Source organism: Arachis duranensis, chromosome 9, assembly GCF_000817695.3.
Source record: "Arachis duranensis cultivar V14167 chromosome 9, aradu.V14167.gnm2.J7QH, whole genome shotgun sequence".
In the NCBI taxonomy this organism is placed as follows: Eukaryota; Viridiplantae; Streptophyta; class Magnoliopsida; order Fabales; family Fabaceae; genus Arachis; species Arachis duranensis.
Genome location: NC_029780.3, coordinates 5,670,224 through 5,690,447, shown reverse-complemented (window position 1 = coordinate 5,690,447; position 20,224 = coordinate 5,670,224). Strand labels below are relative to the sequence as shown.

Genomic DNA, 20,224 nt, shown 5'->3' with positions numbered 1-20,224 from the left:
CTTTTTCCAATCCAAATCAACCTTTAATTGGCGTTCAAACAAGGGACATTAACATTGGTGATTTTTATTTTTAATATAGAGGAGAGGTTTGTGTATTGCAACGGTGTGAAAAGTACAGAAGTTTTACTTGCATGCATGTGGTATCAGGGGAGCACAACTCGGATCGAAAAAGTTGTATACAAGAATACGGAGGGTCCGTTTTCTTTTATACCAACTCACATATTCAAAAAAATATTTTTTTATACCAATTCGGAGGGTCCGTTTTCTTTGTATAAAAAAAACCTAATCGAAGGTCCATTTTCCTTTTATAAAAAAAATAATCGGACGGTCCGATTAATTAACTGTAAATTTCAAATTTTCTCTCTCTCACAACTCGGACCATCCGATTTGATAGCTGTCCCACATTCATGTATAATATCCCCATTCTCCATATCAATGCATAACACACACGCATGCCATATTTAAATTAATGAGCCTAACTAGAGGTGCACATGACCTGGTTCGGCCCGAAGGCCCGACACGGTCCCGAACACTTTAGGGACTAATTTGGTGTGATTTCATCGGGTTTAGGGCCGGGTAAGGGTCTCAAAAATAGATCCGGTCATTATTTCAGATCGGATCCGTGCCATAGCTCGGGTTACCGGAAGTCAGCCCGGTCATCATACACAATTAATATTTTGTGTTGTTAGTGATGAATCATGACTATTCTTATGTAGAATTTAAGTATTGTAATGTAAACCTTAATATTTTGTGTTATTAGTCATTATAAGACTATAAGTTAATGTTTTATGTTTAGAATGCATAAGACTTTAGACTAATGCATAATATTATGTTATTTGTATTGATTTAAATATTTGGTATTATTAGACAATATTAGTATTGATTGTGGTTATGCTTTAATTTTGAAGAAGGTTGGTTCTTGTTATATTTTTCTACGTGAATTTTACCATGTTAAATATTGGTTGGAATCTTAGAAATTTAGATATTTTTACATGCTAGCTTACAAGAAGGTATCAACGTAATGTAATGTTAACGGCCCGATTTTCACCCGATATAATTGTGGCCCGAAAGTGTATTGATTTTATTGGGTCTAAGATCGAATTCGGGTCTAATAAATAAACACGGTGTATATTCCGAGTCAAGTCTGAGTCACATCAAATCGGCTTCACCCCACCTATTTGCACCCCTAAGCCTAACTTTGGATCACTTCATATTCGAATTTACTTAAAAAATTATTTGTACTTTTGCAACAAATAAAGATTGAATAATTACATAAGTGTTGTGATAAGGTTATTACGTGGATGGCCATTCATTGTGGGCGGTTCACATTCTCTAACGTGAATGGCATTAAAGAGGCTTTTGAAAAAGCATGCATGAAACCTCTATAAATAGTTAAGTGTAGTTTCACTTTCGTACACACAGTGAAAAGTAATAAAACAAAAGCAAATGCAATTCTCTCTTTTTACTTTTATACTCCTTTCTATCTTTATATATATATTTATGCAATTCTCTCTCTCTTTACTTTTTATACTCCTTTCTATCTTTATATATATATATACACATTACAATATATAATATTATTATATATATACAAATTATTATTGAGCTAATTATTTTAATGCTAGAGTCTTATATTAATAATATTTATCATGGATATTAGATGCTGAAATCCATCTTCATTCAATGGATCTTGGAGATACCATTAAGGCTGAAAATAATGCATCTCAGAAGGATAAAGCCAAAGCCATGATTTTCCTTCGTCGTCATCTTGACGAAGGGTTGAAAAATGAATATCTCACATTAAAAGATCCTGCAGATCTTTGGAAAGACCTTGAAGAAAGGTATAATCATCAGAAAACGGTGATACTTCCTCAATCCCGATATGAATGGACGCATTTGCGTTTACAAAATTTTAAATCTATAAATGAATATAATTCTGCAATGTTTCGAATCACCTCACGAATGAAATTGTGTGGGGAAAAAATAACTGATCATGATATGTTGGAGAAAACTTTCTCAATCTTCCATGCCTCGAATGTGCTCCTGTAGCAGCAGTATCGAGAGAAAGGGTTTAAAAAATATTCTGAGTTAATTTCTTGCCTTCTTGTTGTTGAACGCAACAATGAGTTGTTATTGAAAAATCATGAAGCGCGCCCAGCTGGCACTACCCATTTCCTGAAGTAAATGTGACAAATTACCCCAAAAGAGGTAAATGGCAAGGTTTTAATAATAAGAAAAATTATGAAAGGAAAAAGAATTATGTTCAAAAGAGAGGATCTCACCAGAAGTGGGATAAAGAAAGAAATATCGGGCAGAATAAATCAACAGAGGATAAGTGTTTCCGTTGTGGTGGAAAGGGCCATTGGTCACGTACCTGTCGTACCCCAAGGCACCTAGTCGATCTTCACCAGGCATCTTTAAAAAAGGATGACAAAGGAAAGGAAACAAATTTTGTTTCAAATGATGCTGAGAACTCCACCACTCATTATGATGTATCTGATTTCTTTGAGGATCTTGAAGGAAATATTGGTCATTTGATCAATGATGGAATAGTTTAATATGTGGGATTGTGAAGTATTTATGTAAATAAATAATGTAAAGAACTTATTGTTAAGTTTTATTTTCTATGTATTTGCATTTCAAATGTGATGTACATAAATAATAAAATATTAATATTTATGAATTTTTAAATTATTAAATGTGTCAAATTTTAAAATAAAATTTTAGTATATGACATTATTTTATGTACAGTGTTTCTTAGAAAAATAATTCTGATCAAGTATTCAATTTAACTATGCATACTACTCATTTTATTATTATTTGTCTTTGAAGAGAATGGCAAGGATATGTAATGAAGATGTATGCCTTGCGGATAGTGCAAGTTCACACACCATTCTCAAAAGTAATATATATTTTACCCATCTTGTGCCAAAAGAAGAATATGTACATTATTCTCAAAAGTGATATATATTTTACCCATCTTGTGCCAAAAGAGGAATATGTTAATACTATTATTGGCTCAGGCAATGTGATAGAAGGCTCCGGAAGAGCTATAATTTTGTTTCTTTGAGGAACAAAATTTATAATAAATAATGCACTATTATCTACTAAGTCTCTGAGGAACTTGTTGAGTTTCAAAGATATTCGCCGAAATGGATATCATATTGAGACGGTGAATGAGGGAAATCATGAGTATTTATGTATCACAACTCATGATTCAAATAAGAAAGTTATATTAGAAAAATTACCCTCACTTTCATCTGGGTTGTATTATACCAAGATTAATGCAATTGAATCACATGCCATTGTAAACCAGAAGTTTACTAGCTCAAATGAGTTCATAACTTGGCACGACCGATTGGGTCATCCGGAAACAACCATGATGAGGAGAATTATTGAAAATTCTCATGGACATTCACTAAAGAACCAGAAGATTCTTAAAACTAGTGAATTTTGTTGTGTTGCGTGTTCTCATGGAAAGTTAATTTTAAGGTCATCACCAGTAAAGATTGGATTTGAGTCCCCTGAATTCCTAGAAAGGATTCAAGGTGATATATGTGGACCTATTCATCCACCATGTGGATCTTTTAGATATTTTATGGTCCTAATAGACGCATCTTCGAGATGGTCACATGTGTGCTTATTATCTTCTCGCAACCTGGTGTTTGCGAGATTATTGGCTCAAATTATTCGATTAAAAGCACAATTTCAAGAAAATCCAATCAAAGCAATTCGTCTTGATAATGCTGGTGAATTTACTTCCCAAGCTTTTGATACTTATTGTATGGCTAATGGTATAAGTGTTGAACATCCAGTAGCTCATGTTCACACAAAAAATGGGTTAGCAGAATCACTTATTAAATGCCTCTAATTAATTGTTAGACCCTTACTTATGAGAACAAATCTTTCAACTTCAGTTTGGGGGCATTATGTTTTACATGGCACAGCACTTATTTGTTTGAGACCAACGAGTTACCATCAGTTCTCTCTTATGCAATTAGCTTTTGGCCAGCAGCCAAATGTTTCCCATTTAAGAATATTTGGATGTGCAATATATGTTCCCATTGCACCACCTAATCGCACCAAAATGGGACCCCAAAGAAAATTGGGGATATATGTTGGATATGATTTTCCCTCTATAGTGAGGTATCTTGAGATACAAACTGGAGATGTATTTAAAGTTCGGTTTGCGGATTGTCATTTTGATGAATCAAAATTTCCAACATTAGGGGGAGAGAATAAGCTTCCTGAAAAGGAACTTAATTGGAATGCATCATCGTTGATGCATTTAGATCCTCGATCAGGGCAATGTGAACTAGAAGTTCAAAAGATTATACATTTGCAAAGAATAGCAAATGAATTGCCTAATGCATTTTTTGATACAAAGAGGATAACCAAATCTTATATGCCAGCGGAAAATGCTCCAATTCGAATTGATGTCCCAGTAGGACAAGTAGCCACTGAAGCAAATTCACGCCAGAAGCGTGGCAGGCTTGTCGGTTCCAAAGACAAAAATCCTCGAAAGAAAAAAGAGGTAAATAATATTCCTGTTGAAAAAGACATAGTAGTGACACCTGCAGTTGTCCAAAATCATGATATAACGCCAGAAGACATTCAGGTACCTGAAAATAGTGAAAATGATGAGATCTCGATAAATTATGTCTTTACAGGAGAAAAATGAGACCGAAATAAGACAATTGTCAATGAAATATTTGCATATAATGTGGCATTAAATATCATGCATGAAAGTAAGGATCTTGAGCCAAGATCAGTCGAAGAATGTCGACAAAGAAATGATTGGCCAAAATGGAAAGAAGCCATGAAGGCTGAATTAGACTCACTTGCAAAACGTGAAGTCTTCGGACCTGTAGTCCGTACACCTGAAAATGTAAAACCTGTTGGATATAAGTGGGTATTTGTGAGAAAACGAAATGAGAAAAATGAAGTTGTGCGCTACAAAGCCCGACTTGTGGCACAAGGTTTTTCACAAAGGCCCGGTATAGATTATGAATAAACGTATTCCCCTGTAGTGGTGCGATAATATTGCGTTATTTGGTCAGTTTATCTGCATATCATAAACTGCATATGCATTTAATGGATGTGGTAACAGCCTATTTGTACGGCTCATTAGATCGGGATATCTATATGAAAGTCCCTGAAGGACTAAAGATATCTAAACCATACAGTGAATATTCGCAAGGGTTATACTCAGTCAAATTGCAAAGATCTTTATATGGTCTAAAGCAATCTAGACGAATGTGGTATAATCGTCTTACTGAGTATCTGGCCAAAAACGGATTCAAGAATGATGATATATGCCCATGTGTTTTCATAAAGAAAACTACATCTGGTTCATTATAATTGCTGTGTACGTTGATGATCTAAATATCATTGGGATTCCTGAAGAGATTCCAATAATTATAAAAACTCTAAAAGAAGAGTTTGAGATGAAAGATCTTGGAAAGACTAAGTTTTGTCTCGGCCTGCAGATCGAGCATATAAAAAGTGGGATCTTTATTCATCAAACAGCATACACAGAAAAGATATTGAAAAGATTTTATATGGATAAGTCACATCCATTAAGTACCCTAATGATCGTAAGATCTTTGGATGTGGAAAAAGATCAATTCCGTTCTAAAGAAGAAAATGAAGATATCCTTGGTCCTGAAGTACCCTATCTTAGTGCCATTGGAGCGCTAATGTATATTGCTAATAATACGCGACTCGATATATCATTTGCTGTGAATTTACTAGCAAGATATATTTCCTCTCCAACTAGAAGACATTGGAGTAGAATCAAGCAAATCTTTCGATATCTTCATAGAATGGTTGATATGGGATTGTTTTATCCCTATGGATCCAAGTCACAACTAGTTGGCTATGCGGATGCCGGATACTTGTCTGATCCACATAAATGGAGATCTCAAACAGGATATCTGTTTACATATGGTGGAACAGCTATATCATGGAGGTCCACGAAACAGACGATTGCTGCAACCTTCTCTAATCATGCTGAAATACTTGCGATACATAAAGCTAGTTGCAAGTGTTTTTGGCTCAAGAGTTTGATCCAATATATTCTATCATCATGTGGACTGATTGATCATATGATAGCTCCAACTGTCCTGTTTGAAGATAATACAGCATGTATTGCTCAACTTAAAGGTAGATACATCAAAGGTGATAGAACAAAGCATATTTCTCTCAAATTCTTCTTCACTCATGATCTTCAAAATCAAGGGACAATTGATGTCCAACAAATTCGCTCAAGTGACAATCTGGCAAATTTATTTACAAAGTCACTCCCAAAATCCTCCTTTGAAAGATTGGTACATGAGATTGGAATGCGCCGATTTTGAGACATTAAATGATGTCGGCAAGAGGGGGTGACTGTACGAGTTAATACTCAAATTGGCCCCTGAAATTTGACCTCCACATCAATTTAGTCCTCAAGGTTTTAATTGACTCTAATTGTACCCTGAAATTTTGCCTCGAGCCTCAATTTGGCCCTTCCGGCATTTTCCGTCACCAGAGAGCTGACTTGGCAAATTTGGTAGACACTTGGCACCCTAGCAGTTAGATGACATGGCAAAATATTTGAAGGCTTCAATTTAACCCCTAAAAATTTCAAATAAAACCTAGAACTTCCAATTTTTCCAAATCGAAGAGTGTCTCAACGAGGTGAGAAGAATGTTGTGAAGCAGCAGTCAAAACTCAGGTAGTTCTGGTAGAGCTTGTTCGCATAGTGGCTGGGTGAAGAACGCACACGGTGACAGAGGTGGGAAGGTTCCGCATTGGTGCGGTTGTGGGTTGCGTCCTATTCTTCGGTGGTCTGGGACGGATTCCAATCCAGAAAGACCATTCTATGGATGCTCTAACTATAATGTGAGTTGGTTGAATTATTGCAAGTTGATTGTGTGTCTTATTTCTCAAATGCTTGTTGATTTTGTAGCTGTTCTTCCTCTCAATTTTTTTTGGATTTTTTGTGTTGTAGACTACCGGTAAGAGATGGTGTGACTTTTTTAAATGGGCAGATGTTGAAGAAGAAGAAGCCATAGTTGGCAGAAATGAAAGTTCAGTTAGTGAAGACCATTAAAAAATATCTATGGGATGGAAAATTAGTGTAGTTGAAGCTGAAATTAGAATATTAAAAATGTGGAATATTATGTTGTCTGTGTTTGTTATTATTTTTGGAATTGTGATTGTAGCTTGTGGATTAGGTGTGATGAAATATATGTAACTGTATATCAGTTATTTGAATGAAGCATTGTTATGTATTTAATGAGAAAATAGAAATGGAATTTTATGTTCTCTTTGCTAATGATATATCCTGTAAAATTCTTTAAAACTGAGATTATATATGAAGCTGCTATGAGTCTGTATATGAAGACAAGATCAGGAGCTGGCTCTAATCACTATATATGTAGTATGCACTTCCATTAGTGAATAAATTTAAGTGTATAGTTCATTTGTGAAAAAAGAATAAATATATGAGATGTTATGATAAAAGAAAATCTAATAGAACCTTGTGTGGTTCTTGCACTTGACATAAGACCCAGAAATAAGTAATTCATTAAGTAATTCATAGTCATTAATCATTGTCAATATCACAGCATTAGCAACAATAGTATCTGTATCATACCTTAGATACCCTAGATAACATAGTTTCAAATATCCTAAACCAAAACAGATTACTCTACATAACATAGTAACAAAATATCAAAAGAGCATAGTTTGATCAAATGCTGTCTACAAAATATGTTCTACACAACTTCTAGTCAACATCGCAAAGCGGTTTCTATTTTGTTGTTGGTGGTTTGAAGCTTGGGGTGGGGACGAATGTCATAAACTCTGTCAAGCGTGCAGCTGTCCCAGAACTTGCTCCTTACATTGGGTCCACATTGAAAGTTGTTTTCCTCTTAGATTGCAACTTTTGAGGCCTTGTCACCTGTTGTGGAGGTGGAGGTGGGTCTGATGGAGGGACCTAGTAAAATTGTGAAAAGAAATAGTGACCAATACAACCCAACAAAAACCAATCAATTTGTTATCAAATAGTATCAATTAGTTAGATCTACCCAACATTTACTCGTGTATTATAAATCAATATAAACCAGTTAATAGTTAATCAAATATTAGAAACCAAACACTACCTGTTCCTGATTTTCTGGCTGTGAGTAAGTGGGTTGGGTGAGTACAATCTCTGAAGCATTTGCATCAGCAATAGCTTGACGTGGTGCTAATGAAGCATTTTCATTAATCTCAGCAGCTTGGGTGTTAGTAGTAACAGCATTTGCTGGATCTGTACCCTCTCCATCTCAGTAAAAATACATCTAATACGTCTTCATCCAGCCCAGTCAACTCATCAGTGTGATCATTGTTATACACCAAACTGCCATTTGATTTGGTGACAAAATTGCCTCCATGATGATACACAATTGTTATACGTTCATCTATCTATAAATAAGAGTTAGGAGACAATGGTTAAAAACAACACTAACTTCAATAAATTGACAACAACACTAATTTCAATTTGTATCATGCAATCCTTAATCATGAAACATGAAAGAATAAAGCAAGTAAAATCAACAAAATTTGAATATAATTACATATAAAATTGTTCCGTTTAAAAGGAATACTAAAAGTGATCATAAGTGATTAATGGGAGAAACTATTCAAATTAGAACATTAAGAAGAAAAGTTAAAGATGCGGTATAATCCCCATTTACTCAAACTTCTTCAAATATTTTTTTACCAAAAGAACACATTCTTCCATTTAACAAATTGATATGTAAAGAGTTGAAGTCAACTAATGTTAATGAAGCACCTACTAGGAGAAGATAATCATCATGATAAAATAAAATAAAATAAAAAGAAGAAATGGTAATGGAGAATAGTACTGAAATGATGTTAGAGAATATACGTATTGATAATGTTATATTACATGGTAATGTGTCAAAATCACTACTTAATGCCAAGGATACAAAAAAAAAAAGAGTTTTTCACATGCATATAGGAGTTTAAGCTGAATAGAATAATTGACTTTGGTTGAATAATATTAATTGCAAAACTCCATCGGGCCTTCTATCAGCTTCAATAATTTACATAAAATTCATTTACATCAAATTCTTCAATGGTAACAAAATGACATTGACAGCGAATCCATTAAGTACCAACATAACTTAAATAAAGGAAATATTCTTTTGCTGCATTGAATGATTGCATATAAAGCATAACATATTACAAAAAGAAATTACGGTTTGAAGGAGGATTTACAGTAACTAGGTAATTTCCAATGAAATTCAGACTCAATTATACAAAAGTGCTTGAAATATTATATGTACTCACATCTTTGTATAAATTTTTATGTAAAACTGAAATCCAATTTCAGATCAGATTATGTAAGCGAAAGAACCACTCGAGTTTTATGAGAGCCTACCTCTTATGATCACTCGTTCACTCTACAAGTAGGAACAATTGCTAGATTTATTGCAAAATAATCCCCTAGGAGAAAAAATTGATCCTGAAACCTGTTGTACAAAATAGTATGCATTATAATTAGTCTAATATGTTAGACTATTAATACTTAACATAGCATAATCATCATAAAGCTAAAAAGAATGGTATTTAGAATCACAGAAATGAAAAAGGTATAATTATTCTAGAAATTTCTATAGTTTCACTAAATTTCAATTAATTTTCTATGGTTTAAAAGTTCGTAATCAAGTTCTTAAATCAAAATTTTCAATTAGATACTTGCAGCTTAAACATTTCTAATTAAGTCCCTGTATTGTACAAATGTTTTAAGAATTGTCCTATATTAGCAATTTATGTGTTCTGCTACATTAGATGAAAATATGGAAACAAGCTCCTTTTTTAATGTGATAAGGATCCGTAGAAAACTATGCCAGGATAAGGGAAAAAAAGAATATCTAGAACAAGACGAACATAATGAAAAAAATTAGCATAAACTCTATTAACGAAACAATAATCAAAAGTTAAATACACTGCAATGACTGCCCAAAATACAAAATTCTCAGTTTATGATTATCACTTAAACATTCATGGTGGTCATTGATGCATACAATGTTCAGTACAAAAAATATTTTATTTTAATAAGAAATTATCCAATCAACAATTAAATTAAAATGGGATATGAAGGAGTATAATTGTTATTTTAAAATGGAATATGAAGAATTAAAGACTGCTCAAATGGATAAAGGATTGAACGCTTCGGTTGATCACAGTCACACACATGCAAAAAAATTAAACCCTAACATACAGAAATTCTATCATCATCAACAACCATAATCAACCACATTCTCCCAAAGTTTCATTGATCAAGTAGGGTGAAAAAAATGAAAAACACCACACAACCAACATTTTCATAAAAACAGAGCACGATAGTTGAGAGCATCGATTTTGTTACTAACCTGTTTTTTCAAAAGATGACTCCTAAGTAATTAATCTTCACAATGGGGTAGAAAGAAGTAAGAAAAGTTTCAAATCTCCATTACTGTGACATCCATGGTGCTTCTCTGATGGGAAGGAAAACAAGAGGAAGTGGAGGAAGAGAAAAGGTCAACTCAGTCTCACCTTTGGAGTGGTTAGTGTTTAGATTTTCATTTAACCCCTTCCTAAGGGATACAACGTCGTTTCTAACAATTTCGGCGCCAACAGTAAAACGGCGTCGTTTTAAGACTGTCAGGTGTCATTTAAATTTGCCAGGTCAGCTCTCCGGTGACGGAAAACGCGGAAGGGCCAAATTGAGGCTCGAGGCAAAATTTCAGGGTACAATTAGAGTCAATTGAAACCTTGAGGGCTAAATTGATGCGGAGGTCAAATTTCAGGGGCCAATTTGAGTATTAACTCGAGACTGTACTCTTTTTTCCTTGGTCAGGTTTTTTTTTTTCATTGGGTTTTTCTTGACAAGGTTTTTAATGAGGCAGTCTCTATCACAAAGGATTTTGTACTCTTTTTTCTTCACTAAGATTTTTTTTCCACTGGGTTTTTCTTTAATAGGTTTTAACGAGGCATAATCCTAAATGGTCATCCAAGGGGGAGTGTTGTGATAAGGTTATTATGTGGATGGCCATTCATTGTGGGCGGTTCACATTCTCTAAAGTGAATGTCATTAAAGAGGCTTTTGAAAAAGCATGCATTAAACTTCTATAAATAGTGAAATGTAGTTTCACTTTTGTACACACATTGAAAAGTAATAAAACAAAAGCAAATGCAATTCTCTCTTTTTATTTTTATACTCCTTTCTATCTTTATATATATTTATGCAATTCTCTCTATTTTTACCTTTATTTTATATTTAATATATCTATTATTTATTTCACAACAATAAAAAAATAATAATTTCGGCATTGAACTACAAAACGGCATTTCCCAAATCCCCTCACCCTAAAATCCATCTCCTCCTTCTCCTCAGTCCTCTACCACTCCCAGTTGCAGCACCTCCTGCCTCCGACAAGCCACGCCCATCCTTATTGCCGGTGACAGCTACATTTCTCCACCAGATAAGCGGAGCACTACTAGCTCTCTCTTGCCGGCACCGATCAATCACTGCCGCCGGCAACTTCTCCCGACCCAAGGAACAATCGAGAAATGGCACCACCACCGGCAGCGGCAGAACAAATAGAGACCACGACGACGACTGCCATACATGAGGAAGATGATGGTCAAGTGGTGAATCCATGGGAGGTTTCAGCCAAAGACGGCGGCAAGATTGACTACGATAAGCTCATTGACCGCTTCGGTTGCCAGAGGCTCGACCACGCGCTCATCCAGCGCGTTGAGCACCTCACTTCTTGCCCCGCTCACGTCTTCCTCCGCCGCGGCGTCTTCTTTGCTCACCGGTACTCATTCTGTCATTTTGTCTCGGTGATGAGATGAGCAATTGAAGACGATGTCGTGATTTGTGTTTTCATCGTGTTTGTTTCAAACTTCTCTAATTTTTGGCAGTGATTTTGCTGAGATTTTGGATGCGTATGAAAGAGGCGATAACTTTTACTTGTATACTGGGAGAGGACCGTCCTCCGAAGCTTTGCATTTGGGGCATTTGATTCCCTTCATGTTCACCAAGTAAGGTGCATTTGAAATCATTGTTATTTGAAAAGATTCTGTTAGTTTGACTTGGATATTTTTGTGGAATTAAACTAATCTTTAATGGGCATCAAAGTAGTTTATTTTTATGTTAGAATTGTATCTTTCATGGGAATGGAAGTTTTGCAATATGTTTTTTTTATAGCTTATGTGGTTCAATGCACATTGAATGATACATAACTAAGGTCCCTCCCTTGGTTTGGGATCACATACTAAGAATTAATTTGTCATCATAGAGTCATCTTATTTTATTACTTGAAGATCCATAAATTATATGATAGAAGTCTTTATAGTGAAAGGGAATAAAATTTGTGTAGGAATTATATGCAATGAGAGTGAAGACGAGTCAATTATTTTAGTTGGTGATGGGTGTTTGTTGACTTAGTGGAAAACGACATGTAGGTATTTGCAAGATGTTTTCAAGGTTCCTCTGGTTATACAACTTACTGATGATGAGAAGTTCTTATGGAAAAACCTTACTGTTGAGGAGTGCCAGAGACTTGCAAGGGAGAATGCAAAGGACATCATTGCTTGTGGTTTTGACATTTCAAAGACATTCATCTTCGCTGATTTCAATTATGTTGGTGGGTGAGTGAGTTTTATAAATGCAAGATTTTCTTGAAAACAGAATTTTCAAGTGTGCTTTCTTATACTTCAGGAACTTCCTGTCTGATTAATGTTTATGCCATTACAAATTTGATGTAAATGAGGAGCTGAATTTGACCTGGAGACTGAATGCTACTTCTAAGAGCAAATTTGGTGTTGGAACTGAAAAATAAGAATTTCATGTTTTCTACTTCAACAATACCAGTTAGTATGTGTATAACTGTATATACTATAATTTCCCTTTCCAGTGCCTTCTACAAGAACATGGTAGAGGTTGCAAAGCGTGTGACGTATAACCAGGCTGTTGGCATTTTTGGTTTCACTGGGGAAGATCATATTGGAAAAGTTAGCTTTCCACCTGTGCAGGTATAGTCTAGTTATTTGCTCTGTTGTATGTGGCCCATTTTATATGTCGCATTTATTTATTATGGTTTTTCTGTTGCTGTAGCTTTAGCTATTAGAGTTGGTTTCCTAATATTTAAGTTTAATTTTTAACTTATACATAATAATAATAATAATATGTCTGATCCCTAAACTGATTTAGCTGAATGAATTCTTTGACTACTAAATAATTTGCTTACCATGAAAGGATCTCATCATTTAGAGTTTGTGCATTCTTAGCATTTTGCCTCCAATATCGGGGTTTTGAATGTCCTATTTGAAGGCCTAACACAACCTTCCTTTTTTATTTGTGCTTGGGACAAACTATGTAACATAACCAGAGTTATTAAACTATATGTAAATAAGAAATTAAAATTGTTCACAAGCATTGAGTGTATGTTTATAATATTATAGGGGTTAGGGTTTCATTTCAGTAATACTTGGTTCACAGTTCACACCATCATATAAATTTGTACAAAATGCTTGAACAATCAGCTATTGCTAAATCATTCCAAGTATTTTGTGTTCCTTATTGACAACTCACATGGAAAGGTGAATAATTAGTTAATTACTATTTTTAGACATTATATTTCATGTCATTTGAATGAACAATAGAAGAGCATAAACCAAATGTTGAGTAACAAATTTATGGACATGAAATAGATCTATATCTAGACCAGACAAAATATGAATTTATACACAGTTGTTGTAAAATTTTTGTACTTTTACAAGTTATATTCTAGTGTAACTTCATTGTAATTTATGGTCAGTTGCTTTTTCTGTTCTTTTTTCATTCAATTATCATGCAAACATAAAGTTTTTACTTGAGAATGATTGAATTGCTTCATCTGTTTTTCAGGCAGTTCCATCATTCCCCAGTTCCTTTCCTCACCTATTTTCTGGCAAGGAGAATCTCCGTTGTTTAATTCCATGCGCAATTGATCAGGTTCACTATTCTTGAGAGAAAAAAAATATATTTGATTGAACGAAAAGTAGTATTGAACAAGGGTACAACTCGAGGGATTTCACATAACACTGATATCTGGAGAATCATGGATTTTTAGACCTAAAATCTGCAACATATGGTTTCTATTTATGCTATCTGGACAATAGACATGACCTTAGAGAGCTTTAGATTTCCAGTGAGGAAACCCAGAAGACTCAACCATCAAAACTTCCTACCATAAGACGAGTGGAATTCCAGGGAAAAATGGAATTTTGAGCAGATTAAGAACCCTAAGATGGATGAATTAGGTAAAGAAGATAAATTATACCGGTCAATAAAACCTCCTGACAATCACAGTCCTTATTAGTTAGCTTCATTTGCTTTTCTTGTTATTTTATCTCGGACAAGTGAATACTTTAGGAGATATGATTACTCATCCTGCAAAAACATTTTGCAAAGGAGAGAAGGGATAAATTATATTAGCTCGTAGAGTTTTGTTATGCCCTTTGCATTTTTAATACTACTACTTAAATAAGTAGCTAATATTATGAATCTATCTTGAATAATTATTTTCTTAGAATGACCTAATAATTTTGCCATCATATAAAACTTTCTCTGTGAACATCAGGTTCTTGTTCCTGGTATCATGGGGTCTCACTCACTAGTTTGCATGTGCATTTCAATGTTACCCATCTTTTATAACGGCTATTCTTTATGAAACATTCAGGATCCTTATTTTAGAATGACGAGAGATGTTGCTCCTAAATTAGGATATCACAAGCCAGCCTTGATTGAATCATTATTCTTCCCTGCACTACAGGTATTGTTATACTGCAAAATAATGCTACTTTATTGAATTGATCAAGCACAACTAAAATTTTGCATTTTTGTGTATATGTGCAATTTTCTTTTAAATGTGATTTTGCATTATTTTTCCATGGACGTGAGTCATGTCTGCTAATGACGTGGAATTGCTGCTAATCTACATTTGTCCCTGTATTCAACATGGTGAAAACTCAAATGAAGTCGATTTCACGTGAAGTTGATATCTGAAAACCGTTAGATGAAAATTTAGTCAAATCATCTAACGGCTCTCAGGTATCAACTTCACGTGAAGTCAACTGCACCTGAGTTTCCACCATTCAACATTCCCATTTCCTAAAATTCAGGAAGCACGAAAGAGGGAGTCGTGACTTCCTTGTGCTATGATGGTCAGACTTTGCCAGGAAACAACAGTGATACTGAACTTAATTAGTTCTGACTTCAGTGAATGCAGAGTTATGGATGAGAATGGATAATGAAGTGAAGAGGAGGAGTTGACTGAGATTAAGCTCAGCAAGTTGAGTGATTGTACTGTGAGGGCAACATATGTAAAATAGCAAGGAATTTTAAAGGGGAGGGACGAGGGGTCTATACCAAGATATGGGAAGGTTCTCTAATGAGAGTATTATTACTAAAGCACTAGGGAAGAGGTAGGAAAATACTGGGAAAGACTTGGCTGGTGCTGAGCTCCTCTAACTGCTCTGGGACTGCTTTCTTTTCTTGTTTTCTTGTATCTCAGGGCTCAGGCTAATCCATACTGTTATGGTCTGTTTTCATCAATTTACAGCATTTTCTTCAGTTCACGGTTTTATTTACCAACCATCAATCGACATCATTTTCAGTTATCCTGAATATGGAAGGCACTGTGATTCCAAATTCTGATCCTTAATCCTGAACTTGCGTTTCATTGTATTTGTGGGAATGCCTGCATTCCAGAAAGGCCAAAATGCCTGAGTATGTTTATTTAAAACTTTTTTATATGAAAAATATCAAAGCAATAGGAAAAGTGAATGCAACTACACTTGAGTGTAAGATTACTATACCATCCAGCATAAGCAAAACGAAGACCTCTTATTGATCTATGTTTTCTATTGGTGAGAATTTCATGAACTCTTATTGGAACATATCATCATCTTTTGTAGGCCTTGAAATTTTTACTCTAAGAAAACTCTTCTATGCGATTGCTTTTTTGCGTGGTTGTCCTTAGCTTTATTAGAGTTGAATGCTTGCAGGGAGAAACAGGAAAAATGTCTGCCAGTGACCCCAATTCTGCAATATATGTGACTGATTCAGCAAAAGACATAAAGAACAAGGTTTGGTCCTAAGATACTCTCTTTATGTTTTCTGCACTACTCTATTGTTTACATTTAACTGTTGTAGTGTTTATTCTTTGAATTGCTTGTTTGATGAAGAATCTTGAGTTTGTATCCTATGTTGTGTATATGCAAGATATTAAGAGGTTCTGTTTTCATTTCCTTTGATTGTATTCATTTCGACTCATTACCAGTCACCATATCAATCACTAATTCCCCTTCCGGCGAATCTTGCTGCGGCTCACTTGATGATTAGAAAGTTTAACAGTCACCATATCAGTCACTAAATTCCCTTCCGGTAAATCTTGCTGCAGGTCGCTAGATAATTAGGAAGTTTAATATTAGTCCCTTCGTCCTACAGTGCTTCTGTTTTTGTCTGTCTTGACAAGCATCAAATTACCCTCCCTCTGACCCTGTTTTGTTTTCTGGTTGCTTACCTTCACTAAAAACTGTGTATTTGTGGCTCTTTGCAGGTAAACAAGCATGCATTCTCTGGTGGTCAAGATTCTATAGAGAAACATAGGCAGTTAGGGGCGAATCTTGAGGTAATGAAGTTCTGATTGCTTTCTTCTGATGATTAATATGCTGGTTTACATGTCAATTTGTGGACATAACATTGTTCAGACAAGGGCTTAAAGACCCCTTCCATTCTCCCTGTTCCATACAATGAATTCCTTCTCTTATCTCTATTGCTCTTTTCTTCTAATTGTAAATCAATAATCTTGACATGTTAAATTATTCAGGTAGATATACCAGTCAAATACCTTTCATTTTTCCTAGAAGATGATGCAGAACTTGAACACATAAAGAAGGTCAGATTTCTATTCCTTTTCCGAAGGGATTGTTTTGGGTTTTGGAGGGAAGAGGAGAGTAAGGGAAGGTTTGTCATGTAAATTTTACGCTACAAGCCCTCCACTTCCAAACTCACAAGTAACAAACAACTCCTAAATTGCTTTTTATGAACAGCAAAATATGAGTTCTACTCTGACAAGTTTTCCTCTCATAGGAGTATGGGGCTGGACGCATGCTTACTGGTGAGGTGAAGCAGCGCCTAATTCAAGTTTTGACTGAACTCGTAGAGAGACATCGTAGGGCTCGTGCTGCCGTGACAGATGAGGTTTGCATTCTTCACTATTAAATATTGGCAAAGATGTGCTCTTGCTGAAAATATAGGACAAAGAATACATGGGGCAACTAAGTTGAAGTCTCAATGGTTGATTACATTACGTTGAAACACTGCATGTGCATAGATTATTCAAGTAATTGAGTTATGAGATGAATGTCATCTTCGTAAAGAGAAGTGAACAAATGGAACCAAATTTCACTTTTCAAACACAAAGATCAAGTTAGGAATGGTATCCAAAGAACCTCCTATGGAGGATTCAACAAACCCGGTAAATTAAATAGCAAAATCTAGTCCAGTAAACATCATAATCCAACAGGAAAACAAGAATGAGTTTAAATTAACTAGTCAAAGGATCTCGAAGCCTGCCATTTATCATCAAGTTTGTCTAGAGTTCTTGGATGCCTTAAACGAACTAGTGAAAGGATCTTCAAGCCCTGCTCTTTGTGAACATCAATTTTGTCTAAGTTCTTGAATGGGTTTAAACAAACTAGTCAAAGGATCTTCAAGCCTGTTCTTTATGAACATCAAGTTTGTCTAGAGTTCTTATATTGGTTTAAGTGTTGGGTGCTATGCTTTGAGTTATCAGATTTCAGGTTCTTTAAAGTCTGCCAGATTATGTTTTTCGGTTAGTAATTTCTTTGTTGGCTTGTTGTCTAGTCTGATGAGACTGTTGAAGATTAAGGACGAAGTGTCCTTGCTCTATAAACATTTGTTTGTTTGTTATTATTCATATATGCAAAACTCAATTTTGTCATGTATTTTGGGTTCTGTAATTTCTTTCAGATGGTGGATGCATTTATGGCCGTGAGACCACTTCCCCACATGTTTGGCTGACGTTCTCGTATGTTATCTGCCCAAATATGAGATCAGTCGCTGAATTGCTATTCAAAAGTTATTCGTTTTTGTAGAACTTTTGTATTTCGTTTTTGTTATATATTAGACATTCTACTTTCAAAAGTTATTCTTATAATCTTATCTATTACTGTTCGATTAACCCGGAGTTTAGCAACCTTGAGTTAACCAACTCGAGAATTTAGATTACTTTTAAAGTTTTTATTGAACTTTTACAGCTATTAATGTTGAGTGTCATAATTTTGGACAATTTTCTCCAATTGTCATGATGCTTGTTAATAGTAACACAGAAGGAAAAGGAAATATTAGACATTAAAGGTGAATTTTAGTTACGTACTTCGCCCAACTGCATAATGTGATGATGCAGATATCCCATGTGCAACCTTATATAACTACGGATTTATACTGACTGGGCTAAGCCTCTGCAGCGCCTTTCAATATCATGCCAAGTTTTGCAATCCAATTTGCGATCAACCATTGTCACATTATCTTCGTATATGAACTTCTAAGATCCATTAGGAATAAATCATAAATGAGAAATTTCCAAGTTTGCTGAAAAATTTCGTCAAACATATGGATGTGCTACAATGATTATTAAGAAAATATTACTGCCTTTGAGACTAGAATGAACCTTCAGAGCGCTGTAGATGTTGTCAGTCGGTGTGCTTTCCAGATTACTTTGGCAGGACCATCCATCAAGTGGTTCTATTCTTTTGTTGACATATCCCAAAAATTTGTTGCCCAATTCACGACACCAATTGTGAAGGCTAAACACTATTAATGGCGCAAGGTAGTGATGAATTTACAAGAAAGTACCCGTCAATGGCGCATGTATCAAGATTGATGGCCTCATGGACTCCATCTCTCTGCTTGACAAATGGTCTAATGATAGAAGATTTTCGTAAACATCTAATCACCAAACCAGTTTGGACTATACATAAGATCCAAAATGTGGTGAGGTGTGGTGAGGTGTACATCAATGACGAGGAAGTGAGTTAGGTTCAGCAAAATGCTAACCTGTCTCATCATCAGTCTCAAGCATCCCCACTTGGAACAATCACAAGGACCAAACCCTCAAGCCGCCCATCCTTGCTTTCTTGCATATTGAAAGTTGCAAAGTAATTTTGACCTCCTCCACAATATAACTTTAGGAGTTAGACTATGCTATGTGTATATTAAAATAAACTACTAAAATTAGCTATTAGTATAAAATATATGTTAGAATACAAAATATACATTGAAAATGAATTAAACAACATAAATATTTATATACAAATATATAGTGACTGATTTTAATGATTAATTTTAGTGTACAAATAACAATTTTTAAGAAGTTATATAGTTGTTTTGATCAATTCTTATTCAGACGATGGTCGGTGTGTATCTACTTTTTAAGGTTTTATTGTCCCACCTTGATCAAGTGATCACAATATTGTAAGATACCCGATATGTTGATTATACTACAGTTATGTCTTGATTTGCAATTTAAATATTGAATGTTTTCTTTCTATCTTAACACTATTGAATATTAAATCCAATCTAATATTAATCTACAATACTTCATTGTGTTGTTTTTTAAAATATTATATTTTACATATTGTTGTGCTTATTTAAATAATTCCGTATTACATTACTAAAAATGTAATTAAGATAAATAAATGTTTAATAATTTAGTTAAGATCATTCTATTTCAAATGTTTACCTTATAAGGCAAAGAATTATTTCATATTCATGTTATTTTAAAAGATTTTTTCTAATTCGTGTAATTCACTAATTCGGTAGGTTTAGTAATTGTAGAGATGTAAAAATAATCTAAATTATTTTTGTAAATACTCAATGTTAATAATTGAACTTTGGTACATGGTATACGAATCAGGAATCACCAGATAAACTGATAAATCAAATGAACAAATGTTCTTTTATTAAAAAAATAATAAAGAGAGAACCAAGGGTGAATATAACGTCTCCTATTGATTTATCATCAAAATTGTGTGGAAAAAGGAATATGTTGTACACTACAAGAATGCATGAGGTGGTAGTTGGACTTTTAATGTTATGTCTTGTGTTCCC

At 34.5% G+C, this 20,224-nt stretch overlaps 1 protein-coding gene across 1 annotated transcript; it reads left to right on the top strand.

Moving 5' to 3' along the window:
- The first annotated feature begins 11,352 nt into the window (after positions 1-11,352).
- On the top strand, positions 11,353-18,404 carry LOC107464261 (tryptophan--tRNA ligase, cytoplasmic). The gene is made up of 11 exons (XM_016083187.3): positions 11,353-11,861; positions 11,968-12,087; positions 12,511-12,696; positions 12,963-13,080; positions 13,955-14,041; positions 14,769-14,861; positions 16,096-16,176; positions 16,650-16,721; positions 16,920-16,988; positions 17,183-17,293; positions 18,086-18,404. Exons 1-11 carry the CDS (start codon positions 11,611-11,613, stop codon positions 18,134-18,136), a joined length of 1,239 nt encoding a protein of 412 aa, XP_015938673.1. The 5' UTR covers positions 11,353-11,610; the 3' UTR covers positions 18,137-18,404.
- The last annotated feature ends 1,820 nt before the right edge of the window (positions 18,405-20,224 follow it).

Bases quoted from the DNA above. Each gene is read 5' to 3' on its own strand.
- LOC107464261 (XM_016083187.3), top strand. From the start codon at position 11,611: ATGGCACCACCACCGGCAGCGGCAGAACAAATAGAGACCACGACGACG. The intron at 14,862-16,095 runs GTATTGTTATAC...GAATGCTTGCAG, and splicing joins TATTCTTCCCTGCACTACAG to GGAGAAACAGGAAAAATGTC. The intron at 17,294-18,085 runs GTTTGCATTCTT...AATTTCTTTCAG, and splicing joins GTGCTGCCGTGACAGATGAG to ATGGTGGATGCATTTATGGC.